General features: G+C 39.3%; 1 protein-coding gene across 4 annotated transcripts in view; it reads right to left on the bottom strand.

The window, feature by feature from the left end:
* Positions 1–21,745, bottom strand: part of LOC112161460 (ankyrin-3) — a 118,911-nt gene that overhangs the window by 32,461 nt on the left and 64,705 nt on the right. For all 4 annotated transcript variants that reach the window (XR_002921885.2, XM_024296559.2, XM_024296557.2 and 1 more), the window contains exons 17-32: positions 20,846–20,944; positions 18,734–18,931; positions 18,539–18,637; positions 18,056–18,154; positions 17,864–17,962; positions 17,674–17,769; positions 17,241–17,313; positions 12,708–12,876; positions 10,718–10,729; positions 6,602–6,704; positions 6,027–6,077; positions 3,430–3,539; positions 2,853–2,885; positions 2,053–2,277; positions 1,815–1,969; positions 3–214 (exon numbers count right to left, since the gene is read on the bottom strand). Coding sequence is in view for 3 of the 4 variants with exons in the window: in XM_024296559.2 (XP_024152327.1) it covers positions 3–214; positions 1,815–1,969; positions 2,053–2,277; positions 2,853–2,885; positions 3,430–3,539; positions 6,027–6,077; positions 6,602–6,704; positions 10,718–10,729; positions 12,708–12,876; positions 17,241–17,313; positions 17,674–17,769; positions 17,864–17,962; positions 18,056–18,154; positions 18,539–18,637; positions 18,734–18,931; positions 20,846–20,944 (1,833 nt within the window). In the remaining variant the exon portion in view is untranslated. The remainder of the gene's footprint in view (positions 1–2; positions 215–1,814; positions 1,970–2,052; positions 2,278–2,852; positions 2,886–3,429; positions 3,540–6,026; positions 6,078–6,601; positions 6,705–10,717; positions 10,730–12,707; positions 12,877–17,240; positions 17,314–17,673; positions 17,770–17,863; positions 17,963–18,055; positions 18,155–18,538; positions 18,638–18,733; positions 18,932–20,845; positions 20,945–21,745) is intronic.

Below are 21,745 nucleotides of genomic sequence, written 5' to 3' on the forward strand. Positions count from 1 at the left end.
ACCTGCAAGCCGACGCGGATCCTCTTAGTCAGAGCCCCCTGTGGGAAGGAGGCCTGGACCATGGGCACGGTGCTGCAGGACAGCACGCCTCCGTCGGGACCCATGTGGTTCGACTCCTGCTTGATTCTCGACACCACAGCAAAATACTGAGGGAAATCTCTGGTCACGATGCGGCAAATGCGCTTCTTTTCCAGCTCGGCGGGACTGTCCAGCTCTGTGAGAAGATTAACTTTAGTAATTGTCCTTGAAACAAGTTTGCTAACTCAAATATTCATTTTCAGCTTATTTTTGAGTATCTAATTTAATGAATAAAAATTCTGTTTCTGGTGTTTTTAATATGTTTTTGTGGCATTTTTCTCATGATGGAGGACATTTATAAAGAAAATAAAGATTAAAAATGGTGTTTCTGATTTTACTTTATTCAAATTGTTGTGAATCAGGAGTGGGGATGGGCGATATATCGGTATTTGCATTATTTGAGTTTACCTGAATCTGTTCAATATGAAAAAATCTACTGATATTGTTCTGATTGTATTCAGTATTGTATTTATTTTTGACATATTTGTTCCAAATAAATCCTTGGCACAGGAAAGCTTATGTTTATAGTCATAGTAACAGTTCTTACTGTTTTAAGTTACATTTTATTTTTCATTCCGATGCTTGTTGTTCCTAATATCCCTGGTAATGGAAAACTTATGGTTTACACTAATGTCAAATACTCAGTAAATGGTCTGAATGTTTCACATAAATTTACTAATTTTTAACGCGATACTGACTTATATGAGATCCCTTGTGTGAAAAGTACAATGTGAATTTTTAGTAAAAAAAACATAAAGAAAATCTAAACGTGGTGTTACGGTAGACAGATAAATATCGTATCGGCAAATATTGGGTATCGGCCACAGTTGCGGGGAAAATATCGGTTATTGAAAAAGTTATATCCACTCATCCCTAATAAGGAGAAGATGAAAAAAATGCAGTTTGAAAAAGCTTAGCTATTACATAAAATCTCCAATCAGCAGGTCAAATGCTCTCTGCTCTTGCAAACAAATATTCAAATATTGCTCGCCACTTTTGTCGCACCGCTAACGTTAGCTTGGAGTTGTAAGGCGCTCTAAGGTAGCGGTAAAGAGAGTAAACAAAGGGATGATGGGAAATCAGGGAAACTTCACTCCATGCCAACGTTCTTAAAGTTTTAAAAGTTGGCATTCTGCTAGCTTTTTGGAATATTTTAGCATTTACTAAGATTTTTTAGGCTGTTTTGAGTTTAACAAATTATATCAGCTACATGCAAACTGTTTAGGCTAATTTAGGCTATTTTTTAAGTTTATTTTGAAGTTTAGCTATTTTTCAGATACATGCTAGCTGTTTGGGTTACCTATTTTTTTTTTTTTTTAGTTTTTTAAGCTAATTTGGCATTTAGCTACGGTAATGTGTTAGCTGGCTATCAGTTTTAGCATCTTCAGCGGCCAAATTCAGCTTACAGCATTCACACTAGTATGATCACAGGTAATTATATATATCTAGTCTAGTTCATAATTATGTTAAAAAGTTACGGTTTTAAAAATTTAGTTTTAGTGTTTTCAATAATTGTTTATCCTATTTGACTCTAAGGTGTGTTTTGGATTTTGGCCCCTTGTGCGATTGAGTTTGACACTCCTGTGCTAATGAATCTTACTAAGTATGTTAATAAACCTTATTTGGCATAACATGCTAATAAATGTTATACTAACACTCTATAAACACATTAATAATGTGTTCATAAAGCTTGTTAAGGAATCTTAAAAATTCCAAAGTGTTACCAACAACTCTACCTTCATCCATGCCAGCGAGCAGCTCTGTGAGGTCTTCCGGTCTGGGATCAGACTGGTGCTCCTTCCATGTGTCTCCATTGTCACTCCTCAACACAATTAACTCCCTCTCTTTTCCTCGCATGGAACCAAAATGAGGAATCTCCACGATCACCGGACTGCAGAGAAACAGAGCAGTCTAGGTTATTTGCTTATAATATTTTGACTTTGGAGTCACTGCTTTTGTGAGTCACAACCGTACCCGAGGAACTGTGCACCAGCGGGCCCCACCTCCACCAGCCGGCTGACCAGCCCCTCCCCTTCCACCATGGGCGGGGGGTAGGCCAGCTTGTGCCTTTTAGCCAAGCGGCAGGTGATCCGTGTGGGCGCCGTGCACTTCCTGGGGGGAATGATGATGCGCATGCCGTTGTGGCGGCTGCCTCTCATGGAACCGCCGCGGGCGTCCACCATGAAGCTGACCAGGAACCTGCACGACCGTAAGAAGAGCCGTTTCAGAGGCGGCGAAGGCGGGGAGAGAAAGACGGACACACGAGAGGAAGACGGTTCCCATGCTGTGATCACTGTACACCCAAATAAAGAGGAAATCAAAAGATGAGAGATAAAGGATGCTTCAAGCTCTGAAACTTTGTAACTTCAGAATAAAACATTTGACGGCGTCTGAAACTAATAAAGAGAAGGAAGGTTTAGGGAGATTTTGGTCAAAGTTTCAGCCCCTCAAAGCAGCATTCAGTGATCAAAACTCTTGCCACAAATGTTTGTTAATGTGTCTCCTTTGGATGAAGATCCCTCTAATCTCATCACCTCTGTTACAAACTCACTTGTTTCTACAAGAGTTCCTGTAAAAATGTTGTAACGTCGAGTGTTAATGAAGGACTGTTCTAAAGCGTACAAATGAACCACCAGACCACACAGATGAGACGAGCACAGGATGGAGAGAGAGGAGACATTATGAGGAAGAGGAGGAGGGGAGGGGGGGCACAGGTGGAGTGTGAAAGACATCACTGCGGCATCATGGGAGTAAGCTGCAAGCTCCGTCATCACCTGGAGTCATACTGAGGGAGCGGGGAGTTGGAGCTGCAAAAAAATAACACATGGAGACAATGCGGGAGGCAAACCCCCAGAACCTGGTTTTAGTATCAACGCTTCAAATAGTGGGATCTGTAACTACTAAAGATGGGAGAAAGCTTCAAGAATTAAACACGGGAGGGGGGAGTAAAAATAACACACACCAAGGACAAGGTGATACCGAGAAAATGAAACTCAAAAGAAACAAAAATAGAATCTAAAAATAGAGCAATGACAGATCCCAAAAGGATATTTCTCAGCACAACGAGGAAAAATGTCTTTTATTCAAAGCATGCACATGACATGACTGTTGCATTTTATTGTTTTATTCAAGTAAAACCTGTTTTTTTTCTCAAAAATAGCAGAAATGTGTGTGGACTGAGCCTGTAGACTGGAGGCGAGAAGCTGTTTGGAGGATGACGTATGTTTTTCTCTGTAATGTTCACATCAGCTGCTTCTCATCTGCAAAGCCTCACTGGAGACTGTAGGAAATGGGTAGTGGAGTGTGGACATGCTGGTAAAAGTGCTTCAGGAGAGCTGATTGCTGTCTTACCCGGAGTGAATGGGGCTGGACACTGTGTTATGACTATGGTCCATCGTGTCTGGAGTCCAGCTGTATCGCCGCATACACTCAGAGCTGTAGTCTCTGGTGACAGCAAGGTGCTGGGGAGGAGTGAAGAAGAGAAGAAATAAATAAAAAGGAGTAAAAAAAAACTGTTCCTCCTGGTTTTTCCACAACTTTTATAACGATGCATGGATCAAAATGATCGGAACATACATGAAACAGACCAAAAACAAACAAGAACAACAATTTTATGTGCAAATTTCTTAAAGACACACTCCGATCATTATTTGATCTATTCTTAAAGTTTTTTTGTTTTTTTTTAACAGTTGTTACTTTTTTAGGCTAAATAAAAAAACCTGTGGCGTTTTATAGGAGATAGTTAGGGCAGAGCGGCAATAGTGTTCCCTGCATATTTGTGTTTCATTATACGCTGTTTCACTATTCGTGGTTTCACTAATATCGGCTTCAACATTCAGAGTTTCACTATTTGCAGTTTCACTATTCACGGTGTCACTGTTCACTGTTTCACTATTCGCGGTTTCAATATTCGCGGTTTAATTATTTGCTGTTTCACTATTGGCAGTTTCATTATTCGTGGTTTCACTATTCACTGTTTCATTATTCGCTGTTTCACTATTCGCGGTTTCAATATTTGCTGTTTCACTATTCGCGGTTTCATTATTCACGGTTTCATTATTTGCGGTTTCACTATTCGCGGTTTCACTTTTCGCGGTTTCACTATTCGCTGTTTCATTATTCGCTGTTTCATTATTTGCCGTTTCATTATTCGCTGTTTCATTATTCGCGGTTTCACTATTCGCTGTTTCATTATTCGCTGTTTCATTATTCGTGGTCTCACTATTCGCGGTTTCATTATTCGCCGTTTCACTATTCGCTGTTTCATTATTCGCCGTTTCATTATTCGCCGTTTCATTATTCGCTGTTTCATTATTCGCGGTTTCACTATTTGTCGTTTCACTATTCGCGGTTTCATTATTCGCGGTTTCACTATTCGCGGTTTCATTATTCGCGGTTTCACTATTCGCTGTTTCATTATTCGCTGTTTCACTATTCACTGTTTCACTATTCGCTGTTTCATTATTCGCTGTTTCACTATTCGCTGTTTCATTATTCGCTGTTTCATTATTCGCGGTTTCACTATTCGCGGTTTCACTATTCGCTGTTTCACTATTCGCTGTTTCATTATTCGCGGTTTCACTATTCGCTGTTTCATTATTCGCGGTTTCACTATTCGCTGTTTCATTATTCGCGGTTTCACTATTCGCTGTTTCACTATTCGCTGTTTCATTATTTGCTGTTTCACTATTCGCGGTTTCACTATTCGCGGTTTCACTATTCGCTGTTTCATTATTCGCGGTTTCACTATTCGCTGTTTCATTATTCGCGGTTTCACTATTCGCTGTTTCATTATTCGCTGTTTCACTATTCACTGTTTCATTATTCGTGGTTTTACTATTCGCGGTCTCACTATTCGCGGTTTCATTATTCGCGGTTTCACTATTTGCTGTTTCACTATTCACTGTTTCACTATTTACTGTTTCATTATTTGCTGTTTCATTATTCGCTGTTTCACTATTCACTGTTTCATTATTCGCTGTTTCATTATTCGCGGTTTCACTATTCGCTGTTTCATTATTCGCTGTTTCATTATTCGCTGTTTCACTATTCACTGTTTCATTATTCGTGGTTTTACTATTCGCGGTCTCACTATTCGCGGTTTCATTATTCGCGGTTTCACTATTTGCTGTTTCACTATTCACTGTTTCACTATTTGCTGTTTCATTATTCGCTGTTTCATTATTCGCGGTTTCACTATTCGCTGTTTCATTATTCGCTGTTTCACTATTCACTGTTTCTCTATTCGCGGTCTCACTATTCACGGTTTCATTATTCGCGGTTTCACTATTTGCGGTTTCATTATTCGCGGTTTCATTATTCGGTTGGGTTTTTTTCTTTTGTTCTGAATTTAAAAAAACTCTTGATGTTGCAGAATGTTTTTTAATAATTGTTTTACAAAGCGTGATCAGATGTGTTTTTGTTGACGCGTATGGATCGGTAATGGACACGCAAGGGTGGGGATGGGGAGTGGGACGGGGGAGGGAGGTCTCCGTATTCGCCAATTTCGGTTATTCGCAGATGTCTCCGGTCGCTAACCCCCGTGAATAAGAGGGGAATACTGTAGTTCATTAGAAATTTGCCTCTGAGTTGTGGACTATTGGCATGGAGCGACCCCGCCCCCCTTCCCCTCGGAGCAGTGGGCTTGCGGCCCACCCAATGTATTTTCTACGTGCAAATATGCCATTTTTTTAACCACTTTTTGTCATCTTGTCATGGTTTGCAACAATTTCAAAAATGTGATCCCTGATCAGAAAAACGCCACTAGAACATGTTAAAACACCATTTCCATCAGAGTGGGTCTTTAAATGTTTGTGAATCACAATGACAAGACAATATAGAAAACCCCAAATGAACTCAAATCACATAAAGATAGTGAGTTTTTTTAAGTGGAATGAAAATAAAAAACTGACAAAATCTTAAAACAAGTTGGACATCGATGTTTATACCTTGTTGAGTGGGTCTACCAGATAGGAAATGTCTTTACAGACGCTCTGGAGCTTTAAGGAGAAGAAAAGTCGTTGAAAACGGTTTTGGATTCTTTTCTTTGGCCCAAAGTAAGTTGTTTTTTTTAAATGAAAAATCTTGACTTTTAACAGCAGAACTGTGACTTCACTTAAGTCTAAACCCAAAAATTTTAAATTAGAGTCTAATTTAATAGACGGCCAAACACGGGTCTTATTGATAGTATCAGCAGAAATGTTAAAAAAATCAAATGGTGATTAAAATAAAATTGGTCAGATAAATGACAGATGATAAATACTGCTTTTGTTTGTGTTTATGCGTCTGAGCAGAATCCAACTGGGACTTTTAAAGCCCTTAAGTTTGAATAAACTACATCAAGATGCTGAGCACTAATAAATTTGGCTCCATTTCTGTATCATCTTTGGTTAACTCAACACTTAATCTGTGATCTGATGAAGAAACTGGGACATTTTTACAGACAAAAGACAAAGTACGACATTAAAAAAGCTTAAACCGCGGAGCATGACAGATAATAAATGAGCGAAATGTTGCCACCTACCGTGTCCTTCGTGGGGGCCAGAATCTCCTCGATCATCATACTGTCTCGAGCGTAGGAGCTCCGGTTGAGCGTGTTGGACCTATCCGAGCTGAAGGAGCGGAGGCTACAGGTTACCATGCAACCCGGCGCCACGGGCAACAACGAGTGACGGGCAAGGGCACACGGCATAAAACAAAAAGCAAGGAACACACGTTACTGCATGCAACCTCCAGGGAACCAGGTTTCTACTGACTGGACAGAGATCCAGTAATCAGAAGAGAAACAGAGAGAGGCGGAAGAGTCTGTAGTTAGACAAGGATAAGGTTATTCAGAGATGGAAATGAGAGCGAGGCCAGTTTGTTTGCATTGAGAGATAAAGGGAAAGAGTAGGGAGAGAAACGTGTCAAGTGTGCATCATGACTACACCTTTTATGGTGTGATCTGCCAAACCAGGAAAATAAGAGATGAGCCTCCTTTTGAATGCCTGATATGGATATGTTCTAATATTTTAGTCAAACGAGACTTTTGTATTTGAAATATTCTTTAAAATATCCTTACAGACTAGGGCTGGGGAAATGAAATCATTAATCAATCTGAATCTTAATAGATCAATAATCGATTCATAAAAATAGAGTAGATTTAGCACATAAGCTAAAGTCTGCTAGCTTGATGCTAACATTTAATAGAATTTCCCATAAGACGGCTAATGCTAACGCTTGGTCGATCTAAACATACTAAATTAACATTTTTATAAACTCACAGGGAGGAATTTTCCAAACTCTTGTAAGGAAATGATTTCTAATGTCTTCTTCTTCTGGAATAAAGTGTACTTCTGTACCACGATCGCCACCTAGTGGCCAAACTGAAACGCCCTCTAGGAGAAGCAGAACAATGTTTACAGTGTTAATGATCTGAACATTTCTGTTAGAACTTCTCCTTTTGATAATTCATATACGCTATTGACAATTTCATTATTTTGCAAATAAATTTACAGTATGTGAACTGTATCAGATTAATATAAATATTCAAAACATATAGTAGATTATTAATGCATTTCTAAACAAATATATATAAATGTGTAAACTCAAAATTAAATGGAATTGAAGAATCAAAAGAATCGAATTGTATCATTATAATCGATACCCAGCCCTAATACAGACTAAGAAACCTTTAATCTCAGATTAGGCCTGTTTCAGATATAGTCCAGAAAATTGAAAGCAAGCGTCTTGTGCCTGAAAGCTTGCTGCAGTCTTGCTTTATGACTGCGTACAGTGATGCGGACCTGTTTTGCAGCCTTAATGCAGTACTGTAGACTCTTCATGTCCTTTTTCTGTCCTGTTTTCTAATGATCGATCCTAAACATCTGCACAGGTTTCGGAATGTTAAATGTAAACAGCTGGGAATTATACATATGTTTTAAAAAGTTGATGACTTAAAAAGGGTTAAATGTCCAGGAATAAAGCTGATAACTGTATTCTCAGAGTGTGTGGCGCATGTGAGTTGATGCGCCATGTGCGAATGGGGGGAGGAGAGGGGGAGAAATTGCAGAGCTCAGCGTGTTTGAGTGGGCACACTATTCAGCACAGAGAGAGAAGCCCTTTATTCAGCAGTCTGCCTACCCCATTGAAGTTACCAAGCAACTCTGCGCCGACCGAATGGACCGGCTGGCATGACAGCGCCGACTTTCCCTCTCACCCCCGTTCCCCGTCCTCACCCGGACATTGTTTGTTCTTCTCGGCTCGCTCCTCTTTCGAATTCTGCACGTCCTCCTCTCCCACATTAATGTCCATCGCCTCCCCTTTATCTGAGTTATTTGCTGTTTGACTTTCAAGCCATTTTGTGCTATCGCTTAGGTTTCTGCTTTCTTATTACCCCATCCTTTTTTTAAATTCCACTTCCCCTTTCTGCGTATAGATGCGAGTGGATACACCAAAAAAGCTGTTGAAACTTGAGTCATTGTGCATGTGTGACTTCATCAGTTAAGATGAGGGATTTTCCATCTCTGCAAAACCATTGCTGGTCGATGCTACTCGTACTGGAACCACCAGCAAACAGACCGACTTATCAAAGCAATCGTCCCTGGAAGTTACACTGAAGATACGTTCACACCAGCCTCGGCAATGCGCGTTCAAGCAGCCACTTTCAATGAAAAGTCTGTACCAGGGGTCGGCAACCTTTAACAGTAAAAGAGCCATTTGGGCTTGTTTTCTACTGATCAAAACCTAGAAGGAGACTTATTTTAGCCTTTAAGAAATTTGGATTTGCACTCATAATCTTCTTTTTGTTTTTGTTTTTTTAATTGTGAATAATGTCTAATTTTTTGGCACAAACAAAAGCAAAATATATAAGAAAAAAGAAACTAGCATCTCTATTAATTAATTCAGCCAAAAATGTTAGCATGTTACTGAAATAAAAGCTAAACTCAAAATTAGCCTAAAACCCCCAGTAGATAACAAATTAGCTAAAAATATTAGAATATTGCTTAAGTATTAGCTAAACTCCAAATTAGCATAGAAACTAAGTAGAGGCCATATTTACCGAAAAAAAGTTAGCTTGTTGCTTAATTACTTGCTGAACTCCATAATAGCCTAAAGTTCCTCACTAAACTAAACTAGTCAAAAATGTTAGCATGTTGCTAAAATCGAAGCTAAATTCTAAATTATTAAAAAATATTTCAGTAGATAACAAATTAGCTGAAAACATCAGCATTTTATTAAAATATTAGCCAAACTCCAAATTTGCATAACATTCAACAGTAAACTAGATTAGTCAAAAATGTTTTGTTGCCAAAATATAAGCTAAAAATCTAAATTAGCCTAAAAATCCCAGTAAATAACAAACTAGCCAAAAACGTTAGCATGTTGCTAAAATAGAAGCTAAATTCTAAATTAGCCTAAAAACCCCAGTAGATAACAAACTAGCCAAAAACATTAGCATGTTGCTAAAATAGAAGCTAAATTCTAAATTAGCCTAAAAACCTCACTAGATAACAAATTAGCAAAAACGTTAGCATGTTGCTAAAATAGAAGCTAAAACTCTAAATTAGCCTAAAAACCCCCAGTAGATAACAAACCAGCCAAAAAACGTTAGCATGTTGCTCAAATAGAAGCTAAATTCTAAATTAGCCTAAAAACCTCACTAGATAACAAATTAGCCAAAAACGTTAGCATTTTGCTACAATAATAGGCAATCTGCAATTTTTTTGAAAATTATTATTATTTTATGTATCTTTAGCCAGAGAGCCACCATGGAGAGATAAAAGAGCCTCTACAGCCCCAGGTTGCAGACCCCTAGTCTATACCATAGGTGCCCAAAGTGGGGCCCGCCAAAGGTTATCTTTGAGTGTTTAGCTAAAACCAGTGCTTGTTTGTCATTGATTCTCTCTGGTATTCCAAAACCTCTATGGCGGTAATATACTTTTGACCTCCAGGTGGTGCTGTTAGCCCTTTCTTTACCTGAGGGTATGAATGAAACAACCCCCAGGTGAATCAGCCTTAGGCTTTATTTTGTGTTAGAAATTCCCAAGAGCCTTCAGGGTCACTTCCGATGCTTTTAACGGCCTTTTTAAGCTAGCCAAGACGGAGCGACAACAACCGTGGCAATTCATGGAAGTGCCAACTAATTGAAAATTGATCATGGCGGAGAAATTAACAATTGTGGATCGGAATTCTACAACATTGAGTCTTTCATATATCGGAATAGAGCTGTGAAAGAAAAAACCTGGAGCAAAATTTGCACCGCTACGACTTTTCTTCCAACTGTAGGTACGTGCGCTAGCATCGGGTAGCGACAGTCCAGTGTGAACACCGTTAGCTTAAAGCGCGTCCAGTTACCAGCGTTATGCGTTCTTGAACGCGCATGGTGTGAACGTATCATGAGTGGTGCAGCAAACATGAGAGATGAAAAGTTATCAGTACACAACACAAACTCAAAAAAAAGTCGGAATTGATGATTTAGCTTAGTAAAATAAAAAAAAGTGGAGTTATGATCCCACAATATGAGACAAAAAGTAATGTGATATATTTAATTAACTGGAAAAACAGCAGCGGCATGACAACAATGTAGTTTGGGTTGAATACTTTTATACTAGTAGGGTTTAGATCACAACTACTACTACTATTAATACTGTTATCTTACCTGATTCTAGGGCTACGGTTAGGGATAGGATACGAAGGAGCAAGAAAAAGAAGAAGAAAGCAGAAAAGTAAACTTAGAGCAAGCATTTAGGAGACATTCAAGTATAAGTTTTTGCAAATCTGAGACACAAATAATACATCATGCAGTGCTGTAATATCCAAAACAGAAAAGTACTAAGAAAAATCAAAAGACTATGAATGTCACATGAAAATCATCAAAAGTTCTTCTAAGAAGACATGTCAAAAATAGATCAAGATAGGCACTTTATGTAAAGGGTTATTTAAAATGCAGAAACAGCGGACCGTATAAAACACATTTCTGCTGTGTGCACACTTCAAACTGCTCAGTGAGATCAATATTTTATTATAATTTCAAAGGTCAAAGTGTGTTTTTTCTCTTTCTATTAAGAGTCTTCCAGTTTGGTGTGAACCAAACCAACTTGTTTACATGGAAACTGTGCATCTCACTCAGTATTTCCCTTGTTTGCTGTTCCCTGCTGATGTTAGCAGCTTCCTGTCACAGCTAGAGCTCTTGTTTTTGTCCATCCAGCCATCACGGTGCATCTGCCATCGCGGCTACAGTTTTCCACAACACATTTTTCCACTCTTTGCTAGTCGTTTCACTCAGAGAGGCCTGCTTTCGTCTCTACCTTGTGGAGCCCCCCCCCCCTTTTTGCAGTTTCCGCCTGGCTGTGAAAGGGGTCACCCAAAACGCTGAATCATTTTGTCAGGTTGAATCATTAGATGGCAACCTTCCAGCTACACTATCCTCTGTTTCTTTTTTCGTTGAGATGGGTGCTGATGGCACACATACGCCAAATTGGACATTAGCGCGGCCACGATTAGTCGACTAATCGACGACTAATCTACTATTAAAATAGTCGAAAGGCTAATTCAATAGTCGATTAGTCGTTACTTTATATTATATGGAGTCAGAATGTAGTAAAGTTAAAAGTCATACTGGCATTATGCTAGCTTTTTGGACAAAAAATACGTTTTTATGCTGTTTTGGAGTTTAGCTAATATTTCAGCTACATGCTAGCTATTTTGGCTAATTTATAATTTTTTCATGTTTTCAGGCTATTTTGCAGTTTAGCTAATATTTCAGCTGCATGTTAGCTATTTCGGGTAATTTAGTTTTTTTAAGCTGTTTGAAGTTTAGCTAATGTTTCAGCTGCATGATAGCTATTTTGGCTAATATGGGATTTTTTACGTTTTTCAGGCTATTTTGAAGTTTAGCTAATGTTTCAGCTGAATGCTAGCTATTTTGGCTAATTAAGGCTTTTTTTGTTTTAAGGGATTTTGGAGTTTAGCTAAACTTTCAGCTGCATGCCAACTATTTTGGTTAATTTATTTTTTTTTTTTTGCTTTTGTTTTTTAAGCTGTTTTGTAGTTTAGCAAATATTTTAGCTGCTTGCTAGCTATTTTGGCTAATTTAGATTTTTTTGTTTTTTAAGCTGTTTTGGAGTTTAGCAAATATTTCAGCTGCTTGCTAGCCGTTTTGGCTAACTTAGACTTTTTTCAGACTTTTTCAGTTTTCAGGCTATTTTGGCATTTGACTAATATTTTAGCAGGCTATCAGCTTCAGCGATTTCAGCGATCAACTTCAGTGTTTTTAGCAATCAATTTCAGCGTTTTTAGCTATCAGTACTAGCATCTTCAGTGGGAAAATTCAGCTTACAGCATTCCCACTAGCATTATTTTCAGTTAATCCTATATATCTAGTTTTTAGTTAATTTAAAGCTAATGATGGTTAAGATGTGTGCTTAACATCCAGTTAACATGACCCGATTAGTCGACTAATTGAGATAAATAATCGTTGATTAGTCAACTAATTGAGATAAATAATCATTGATTAGTCGACTATAACAATAATTGTATCAGCACTATTGGACATTTCATTAAATATGAGTTAAATGTTAGAATAATTTCACAAATTAGCACAGTGAGATTGAAGAAAAAAGTGTTTTTTTTTATCCACAGGTGCCTACCTGGCTGAGCGGGCCCCTATGCTGAAACCCATGTAGCCCTCATGGGGGAGGGAATCATCCCCCAGCTCTTTCAGGTCCTGGGGACGCAGGTATTTGTCCGTGTCACCGGTCATTGCATCCTCACCTGATGGGAGGAAATCACAGCATCCTCCAGTGAAACTGGAGGATGCTGGATGCGGCACACCAGCAAAACAAGAATTTTATTGGATCAATCAAAAGAGGCCTCATCAGGATCGGTCTGAAAAACCCAAAACATCACTGCAAATGTGTCCCACAACTTTTCAATAAACCAAAACAACAGCATCCAAAGATGCTGTTCTGATACAGGACATACATTCCATCACGTGTAACAACATTAATAGACTTTGCGGCATATCCAGTGCACTCCTTAAAATAAAACGCATCTCTCTCATCTGCACTCCCAAGTTAACAGCAGGCAGGAGCCCCGGCGCAGCACAGGATGAGGGGAGAAAAAAAAGTCGCGCACCGCACCTCGATCAGCGGACCGGTGGACGATGACACGCCGGTCAACGTAGCCGCCGGAGCGGCTGTAGTTCTTCCCCTTCTCCCGCATGTCCGGCTCTGAGCTGCCCTGCGACGCTCCGCTCCTTCACCGCAGCCCCTCCCCCTGCCTTCAGCAGCACTGCCGCACTCCCGATCAGACGCCACACCGACGTCAACGACCCACCGGTACGGCGAAGCGAGCGCTTCCGCTCTCGAATTTCAAAATAAAAGGAGGTCGGCGGGCGCGAAACGCGTTGAAACCACGTGACCGCGCTTCCCTGTCATTTCAAATGAATAACATGACGATACTAATATATCAAAAATAAAACAGTAAAATTAAATACATTTGCACAATAAATTAACTGTCTTTAGCACGTAGCTAGCCCTTCTTTACTTGCACTATTATTAAAAAATAACAACTAAATGAAATGGAATTGAAAAAGAAGAAAATGTCCACCCATAACATAAAACATCACAAACTTCTAAGATATTATGCTTTTACTTTGATAGTCACATTGACTTTCAAACTTCCTGCGCCACACGCTTCTACAATGCGATCACCAAAAAAAGCTTGTTTACTGCAAGAATCATTTTTAATCAAGAAAAATTAATTCAAACTCAGTAGATTAGATATAGACAGTTTATCTAATATAAAAATACAAGTAGTAGCTTACCAAATGAATAAATTAATCGGTGATTGTAACGCAATATAGTCAAAATATCCTTTTAATTATTGAAATCATCAGTACTGATAAATATTTTATATATTTAACTAAATTAGTAAATTACAAAAAGAAAATATATACAAATAAAAAGTAAAATTCCTTTTATCGCAGTCATGGTCAAACCAACCTTTTTCCTTTGCAGCCATAAGGATCCCAGTCTAGTAAAAACTTCCAGAATAATTTCTCCTTTAGATCCACAAATTTGTTTGGAATTGCATCAGAAATAAAAAAAGAAGTTTCTAAAAAGTAAAAATCCTTAAGAAAAAAGGAAAAAATATCCTCCCCTCTTCACTTCAAACCCTGAAATCCACTCAAACCGAGTTGCGCACTTGTAGCTGGCGCACACGTGCCTGCTGCCACCCAAAACTTCTCAAGTTTTGCTGCAAAAAAATGAGCTGAAACATTCCGAGGCATCTGACAAAGGTGATCAGAGTGGGGCTAATTCTCCAGCAGAAGGCTCAGCGAAAGCTCATCTCCTTGGATTTAGGAGAAAGTCAAAGATAGAGAGAGCGCGCAACAAACTGAGTCTGAGGAGGCGCAGTCAGCTGACAGCTCCTCTCAAATGCCTGGGAATCTCTCTGCAACAAACTCTCTCGCTCCTCTGCTGCCTCTTCCTCTAATCTTTGAGGCCCTTTTTGCTGTGTTGCAAACAATGAGGTAATCAGGCTTTGCTAAACTCTGACAACTCTTAAGCAATCTCTTTTACACAAGAATAAGGGAGCTAATGAGCACTTCAAGCGACAAGACATAGCTGCTTTCGTTGGATGCATGACAGCAGAGCTGATACTACAAGCTCATTTTGATCAAATCTGTGGACAGCATGAGCCACAAACACAACATCCACTCACAGCTGTGACCTGTTGGAGTAACTGCAACCTGCAGCTTAATAGGATTGGCCTCCCTCATGTGGGATTAAAGAAAGTTGTGGCAAGTCTTTACTCACTCCAAGCGCACACACACATACAGCTATCACATCCCATGAAAACAAAAGACTGTGAAGGCAGCAGCCGACTGAGGCCAGTCTGTTCTTTTTTGGTAATTATCAAGGTCACACTTCATAAACTCCCTGATAAACGATGAGCACAAACAGTTTATCGACGGCACACATGTCCACGAATCCTCATACGCTTATAATATCTAACAGGCAACTTTTATCTTGTCCACTATCACCTGATACGCGTGTTGTGTCTAACTGTATCCCTTGACAAAGACAAGCCCGTCTCCTAGGCAATGGCCCATGACCAACCTCATCAATTTTGCAAGCACGCCGGCCCTGTGGTTCCAAAACAAAGTGCAGATAGAAGACTAAAGTGGGCCGCCTTAATCAAGCATGGCTCTGCAGAGCTGCTACTGTTTTTAGTAGCAATACAGTGATCGTGTCAGTACTGACGCCTTACATTAGTTACAGAAAATAGTTTGCACGACAACATATTAGAATTCTGGCATGAGGAGAACCAGAGAACCAAAAAACTAGCTGCCATCTTTAGTTTTAATCCAAAACATTAGTGCTGTCAAAGATCAAAAAGTTGAATACTTTGTTTTCAATAAAGTTTCTAAGAAGAAGCAACCAAACAGTGAAGCTGGCGTGTCTGATCCTCCTCATTCCAAGTAGTAACTTTATCACAAGCATGTAATCCTAATAGCAGATTAATATACACATAGAAAATCAGTGTGAGTGAAAAACATGTTGCATACTCTACAAGGCATTAGAGCAGGGGTCTCAAACTGGCGGCCCGCGGGCCATTTACAGCCCCCAAGTCAATATTTTGCGGCCCCCCCCTTAATATGAAAGCTCAATGTCTACTAAGCAATATCTTCTGCATGTTCACATTTTTTTATGTTAGCTTTGTATTTGCTTTGTGATGTTTCAGCTTTATGCTTAAAACTTTGCAAGTGCTATTATTGTTAGATCTGGTCATCAGAAAAGTCCTGTTGTTTCACAATGTCGTGAGAAAAGTCCTTAGCAACAGTTGTTAGCATCGTTAGCACCTGTTGCTTCACAATATCGTCAGAAAAGTCCTTAGCAACAGTTGTTAGCATCGTTAGCATCTGTTGTTTCTCAATGTTGTCAGAAAAGTCCTTAGCAACAGTTTCCAGTGTCGTTAGCTCCTGCTGTTTCTCAATGTTGTCAGAAAAGCCCTTAGCAACAGTTGCTAGCATTGTTAGCTCCTGTTGTTTCACAATGTCGTCAGAAAAGTCCTTAGCAACAGTTGCTAGGGTCCTTAGCTCCTGCTGTTTCTCAATGTTGTCAGAAAAGCCCTTAGCAACAGTTGCTAGCATTGTTAGCTCCTGCTGTTTCTCAATGTTGTCAGAAAAGTCCTTAGCAACAGTTGCTATCGTCGTTAGCTCCTGTTGTTTCACAACGTCGTCAGAAAAGTCCTTAGCAACAGTTTCCAGTGTCGTTAGCTTCTGCTGTTACACAATGTCGTCAGAAAAGTCCTTGGCAACAGTTGCTAGCGTTGTTAGCTCCTGTTGTTTCACAACGTCGTCAGAAAAGTCCTTAGCAACTGTTGCTAGCATTGTTAGCTTCTGTTTTTTCACAATGTTGTGAGAAAAGTCCTTAGCAACAGTTGGTAGGGTTGTTAGCTCCTGTTGTTTCGCAATGTCGTGATAAAAGTATTTAGCAACAGTGGTAAGCGTCGTTAGCTCCTGTTGTTTCACAGTGTTGTGAGAAAAGTCCTTAGCTACAATTGCTAGCGTCAGCTCCTTTCGTTTCACAGTGTCATCATACAAGTCCTTAGCAACAGTCGGTAGTGTTGTTAGATCCTGTCGTTTCATAGTCTCATCAGAAAAGTCCTTAGCTACAATTGCTAGCGTTAGCTCCTGTCGTTTCACAGTGTCATCATACAAGTCCTTAGCAACAGTTGATAGTGTCGTTAGATCCTGTCGTTTCTCAGAAGATATTGCTTAGTAGTACATAGACATGAACACATTTTTTTAATAAACTTGTTCAGTAGACAAAGATAGTGGATGCAAAAACATATTTTTGGCACAAATTGAATCCCATACGGCCCAGCCTCATCCAGACTCCGCCTTCAGTTTGAGGACCCTGCATTGGAGGCTTTTGCAAGGGAAACTCTGACGTGTCAAAGAAAAGCAACCAAACAACAACACAGCAAGCATGGACTGGTGACAGATACCTTCATCTGAAAAAGACTCTTCTTTTAAAGTTTCTGGCACGTTAGCCCAAACTGTTTGATTTGGACACATATACAGTGAGACATGCACACTTTTAAAAATAAAAAAAATCATGCAAGGAACATTCAAACAGCAGCTGCAATCAGGATGTGTTCTTTTTACGGACCTTCATCGTCTGACATGTCGAGGAACTCGTTCATGGTTTCTGGGACGTTGATCTTGTATTTTTCTGATGGACGCTGTGAATATGAGAAAAAAGATAACATGTTATGCTCTGTTTGGTCACTTGGTTCAATGCAATGAATTATTATATTCTTCACAAGTTTTTATTGATCCTCTTTAATATTGTATTGCCAACTTGCTTTTGCTTTACTTTAAAACTCTCCCCACGAGGTGTAAAACAACACACAACAAAATAAACTCCTCTTTTCACACTCAGTTTTAAATAACCTTAAAGTGATAGAAAATAAAGGTCATTGTAAGATTTCTGGTTCAAGTTTAATCTACTTATTGAGAATTTATATACAGAAAAAGCTAAAAAAATGTATTTAGAATTTTTTTAATTCATTGAACACTTTTGCAAAAGTAAGGAGTCTTACTGAGGTCATCCCGCTTTCATCTGTCAGGGGCTTCAGTATGTCCACCACAGAGATGTACCCGAGGCGTCGTGCAATGGACTGGGCAGTGCTCCCAATCTGGACAAAATGGACAAAATTAATCACAGAACGGAACAGAAAATACAAAAATAATTGTTCTTGGTGCCCTGGTATAAGTGCCAACAACACTTACTACAGTGAGTTCATTGGGCGAGGCTCCGTATTGTAGTAGCAGGTTGACGATGTGACTGTGCCCCTGCTGAGCTGCTTGGTGAAGAGGAGTGTAACCATTCTGAACAAAGACACGAACACAAACGCTTAGATCTTAAACTGTACAAATACTCATTTCTTTACCATTTTTGGATCTCTTTGTGGGGTCATTTACCTTTGTTTTGCTGTTGACTTTGGCACCGTTCTCCAACAGGAAGTTTGCCATCTTTGAGTTGCCATAGTGACAAGCCACATGTAGTGGAGTGTAACCCATCTGCATGGAACACAGTGGATGAAGAGGGAGTTGTATGTCTAACCACACAAAAACTTAAAATGTGCATCAGTTGTAGCTTTATGGCCACGTTTTGGTCTGTATTGTAGTTGGGATCAATGTTGTAAATAATTGTCTCGTCAGCAGGAACGTGCAGCAAACAACCTTATGCTGGTAGGAGTCTCAGCTGCTACAGATTCGTGTCAGTGAACCTGGTCTGACTGTCTTTTATTTTGGCAGTACTGTTGGTGCTGCAGTAAGCCATGAAAAGTCTTATCAGTTAAAGTAACATCACAAAGACTAACATTTACAGTAAAGTCTGGGTGATTAGGTGTGCAACGAGCTGTAAAATAGCAATCAATAAATAGTTATTTTTGAGTGTGTTACTTTTGTTTGCAGGTTGACATCAGCCCCGTGGTTGAGAAGGACTTCTGCCACATTGACCCTGTCTTCCTGAGCTGCCAAGTGCAGTGGTGTAAGTCCGGTCTGTTGATGATGAGAGTACGCAAACACGCACACATACAGCATGAGCAGATTACAATCTGTTAAAAGAGTCTGTCGCAGACAAACGTTTTGCAGTACCTTATTGCACACAGTGACGTTAGCATTCTTGGCCAACAGCAGGGACACCAGGTCCACGCTGCCCTCCTGTGCTGCCAAGTGAATGGGGCTGATGCCTTGCCGCGTCACCGCATTGGCGTCGGCACCATATTCCAGCAGCGTCGTACCGATCTCCATTTGGTTCTTCTTGGCAGCAATGTGCAGAGGTGTGTAGCCATTCTGAGGCAGAGAAATCATAAGTTTGAGGGGGTTAGTTTTTGAACAAAGTGGCGTTGTATTGCCTGCAGGCGCTACCCATAACTCTTTGCACCCTCGCTGCTAACCTTTGACCCGACCTCCCGCCTAAAATGAATCTTCCTTTGTCAAATTGGTCAGATCACGATGTGACAAATTGGTCTAAAAAGACCCTTATTTTTCAAAATGACGGCTTTTCTGTTGGTTTTATCTCCATAGCAACCATTTTATGTTTTGGTCACCTGGCGATAACGAACAAATCGACATGAGTTTCAGAAGAATCGGCAAAAGTAAACTTTTGGATTTCCTTAGCAACAGAGGTTATTTGCTAACCACGCCCACATTCCTAACACGTTCATATCCCGTGTTATATTATTTGATTCAGCTTTAACCAGGGATCCATGCATTACATTTTCACAATATTCCATTAAAAAATGTGCAGGTTACAGGAGAACATCAATTTCGCAAGTTCGCCATGTCCACGCCATGTAAAATCTACAACTTCTAATTGCAACATTTTTTTGAGCATTTGGTTCCTAGTGATATTCAAGAAGTTAGGAGACAGTTCATGTAAACACCTAGATTGAGTTTTCATTTGTAGATGGTACTAATAGAGTTCTTTTTAAATATTCAAGATGGCGGCCTCTTCCCGAGGTCAAAGGTCAACGGAATTTCTGTGATGGTTGTAGACTTAAGCTGGTGGCAAGTGTGTGAAATTTCGTGAAAATTGCTTGAACAAATTACCTTTTCCCATATTGTGGGAAAACACGAAAATTGCCAAATCTTACATTTTGCCACAAAATGGCCGCCAAACCGTAGGTCGGGTGGCCATCACATAATAATTTCAAAACTTTCTTTGGATATCCCCAATACGTATGTATTGGTTTTATTAGTGGATTATAATTTTTTTCTTTTTCTGAAGATTTTTGCTCCATTCGTCTATTTTTGCAATTTCGCTTGCTATGATGTCATCGTTATTTTGGTTAAGGTCAAAATTTCATTTTCACCGGGTACTATTTGGTAGGAGTCAAATTTTTTTATCAAAGGCGCAGATTTTTTTTTCCATATTAGAAAACAATATAGTAATAAATGGCAATTTTTTTCCCAATTTGACATGAGAAAAAGGTTGATTTTCAATAATAATGTTATTATTTCTCCAACAGGTCACATCAGGAGACCCTTTTCTTCAACTGGAAACACAAAACGACAGATGGAAAGACCTTATTGGTTTGCCCACTTTGGCAAACCAATTAAACATAAATTGTAATTTAAAAAATAAAGAAAATAAGTGATATTTTGTACACAAATCCACATCTTCCCAGCGTCCCAACTTTCTTTGAAATCTGAGATTTATTGCACACATGGAAGGCCAAACTCAGAAATATTCTGCAGTCTGTAAATGAAGAAATCCCACATTTGCTCTGATTTATGACCCAACATTGAGACAAAACACAGTTTGCATTGAAAATATCTTTAAACAACTCCTTGAGTACTGGTACATGCAATCTGAACCCTTTCCAAAAACAGACAAATTAGAGATAACTTTAGAGCAATGCCAGATGAGAAAACAGTTTTATTGAGGCGCAGATTTGAAGAAATAGATAGGAAAACTGGAGGAAAGAAAGCTTTTTTTTAATCCCCTTAGCATTTTAGCTAATTCCAGATGTTTGATAGATCAGTCCAACATAAGACGAAATGCAATTATGAGGTAAACAGATAAACATGAAATGCAACATCTCACAAGAAAATAAAAAAAATCAAGAGAAACCACAGTCAAATGGGAGGTAATGGATGAGGTTAAAGATCTACACACGAACACAAGAGCGTGACACACAAGTCGGCTGCTACCGACCCACAGCGGCCGCGTCAGCGTGTGAGTCTGTGGGTGTGATATTGTACCTTGGCGGCAGCATGTGGAGAAGCTCCCTGATCCAGCAGGAGGAGTGCCACTCTCTGGTTATCGTAGTGAGCGGCTACATGCAGTGGAGTTAGCCCACTCTGAAACACCCCCCCAAAAAACAAACACACACACGCACACATGCAGCAGAAACACATTCACACAAAAAGCATGCAACACAACAGCAGATTAGAAGATCAACACAATGACGAAAAAAGGAATAAATGGTGAGGAGACATCTTTAGGAATGAATAAAACTTAACAAAATAATTAAGAACATTTAACAAGTAGAAGAAGATCATGCTAGTTTGAGGATTTTTACTTTGATTGCTTTAGAAACTGAACGAATGTCCTTTAATGGAATGGTAAATGAAGAAAAAACACATTTTAGGTTTAGTACAAAGCAGCATGACATCACGTCACTGAAGCAGGATGTAAGTAAAGGCTCAAAGCACCACATAAATGTCGCAATACTTTATTTTGGTGTCGATTTAACCCCAACATCAAAACATTTTAAAGACTTTTTTCAAACCCTTTTATGAAATCTACAAACAAAAAGCAATAAAATGTTAAAATAAATAGCAATAATTATGATAAATTGGGTGAATTGCTAAGTTTTTTACTGTTGCTAATGTTTTCAAAAGTAATAATTAAACAAAATAACAGTTTCAAGGCAGATTTTTTTCCTCACTGTATCTACAATCTCTGAAGAGGAGCTTTCAAATCAAAGCAAAAATAAAAGTTTTCCATCTCTGCTTTAACAGCACGTGGAGATTTGGGTCATTAAACTGCAATAAGAGCCTTTCTGTGTCTGACAGCAGAGCTGATCTGAGCACGACACATCCGTGCTGTGTGGAAGCTTCATTATCATACCTGCCCGCCATTATGCTAAACACTCTCAG

This window comes from Oryzias melastigma, linkage group LG15, assembly GCF_002922805.2.
Source record: "Oryzias melastigma strain HK-1 linkage group LG15, ASM292280v2, whole genome shotgun sequence".
Taxonomy (NCBI): domain Eukaryota; kingdom Metazoa; phylum Chordata; class Actinopteri; order Beloniformes; family Adrianichthyidae; genus Oryzias; species Oryzias melastigma.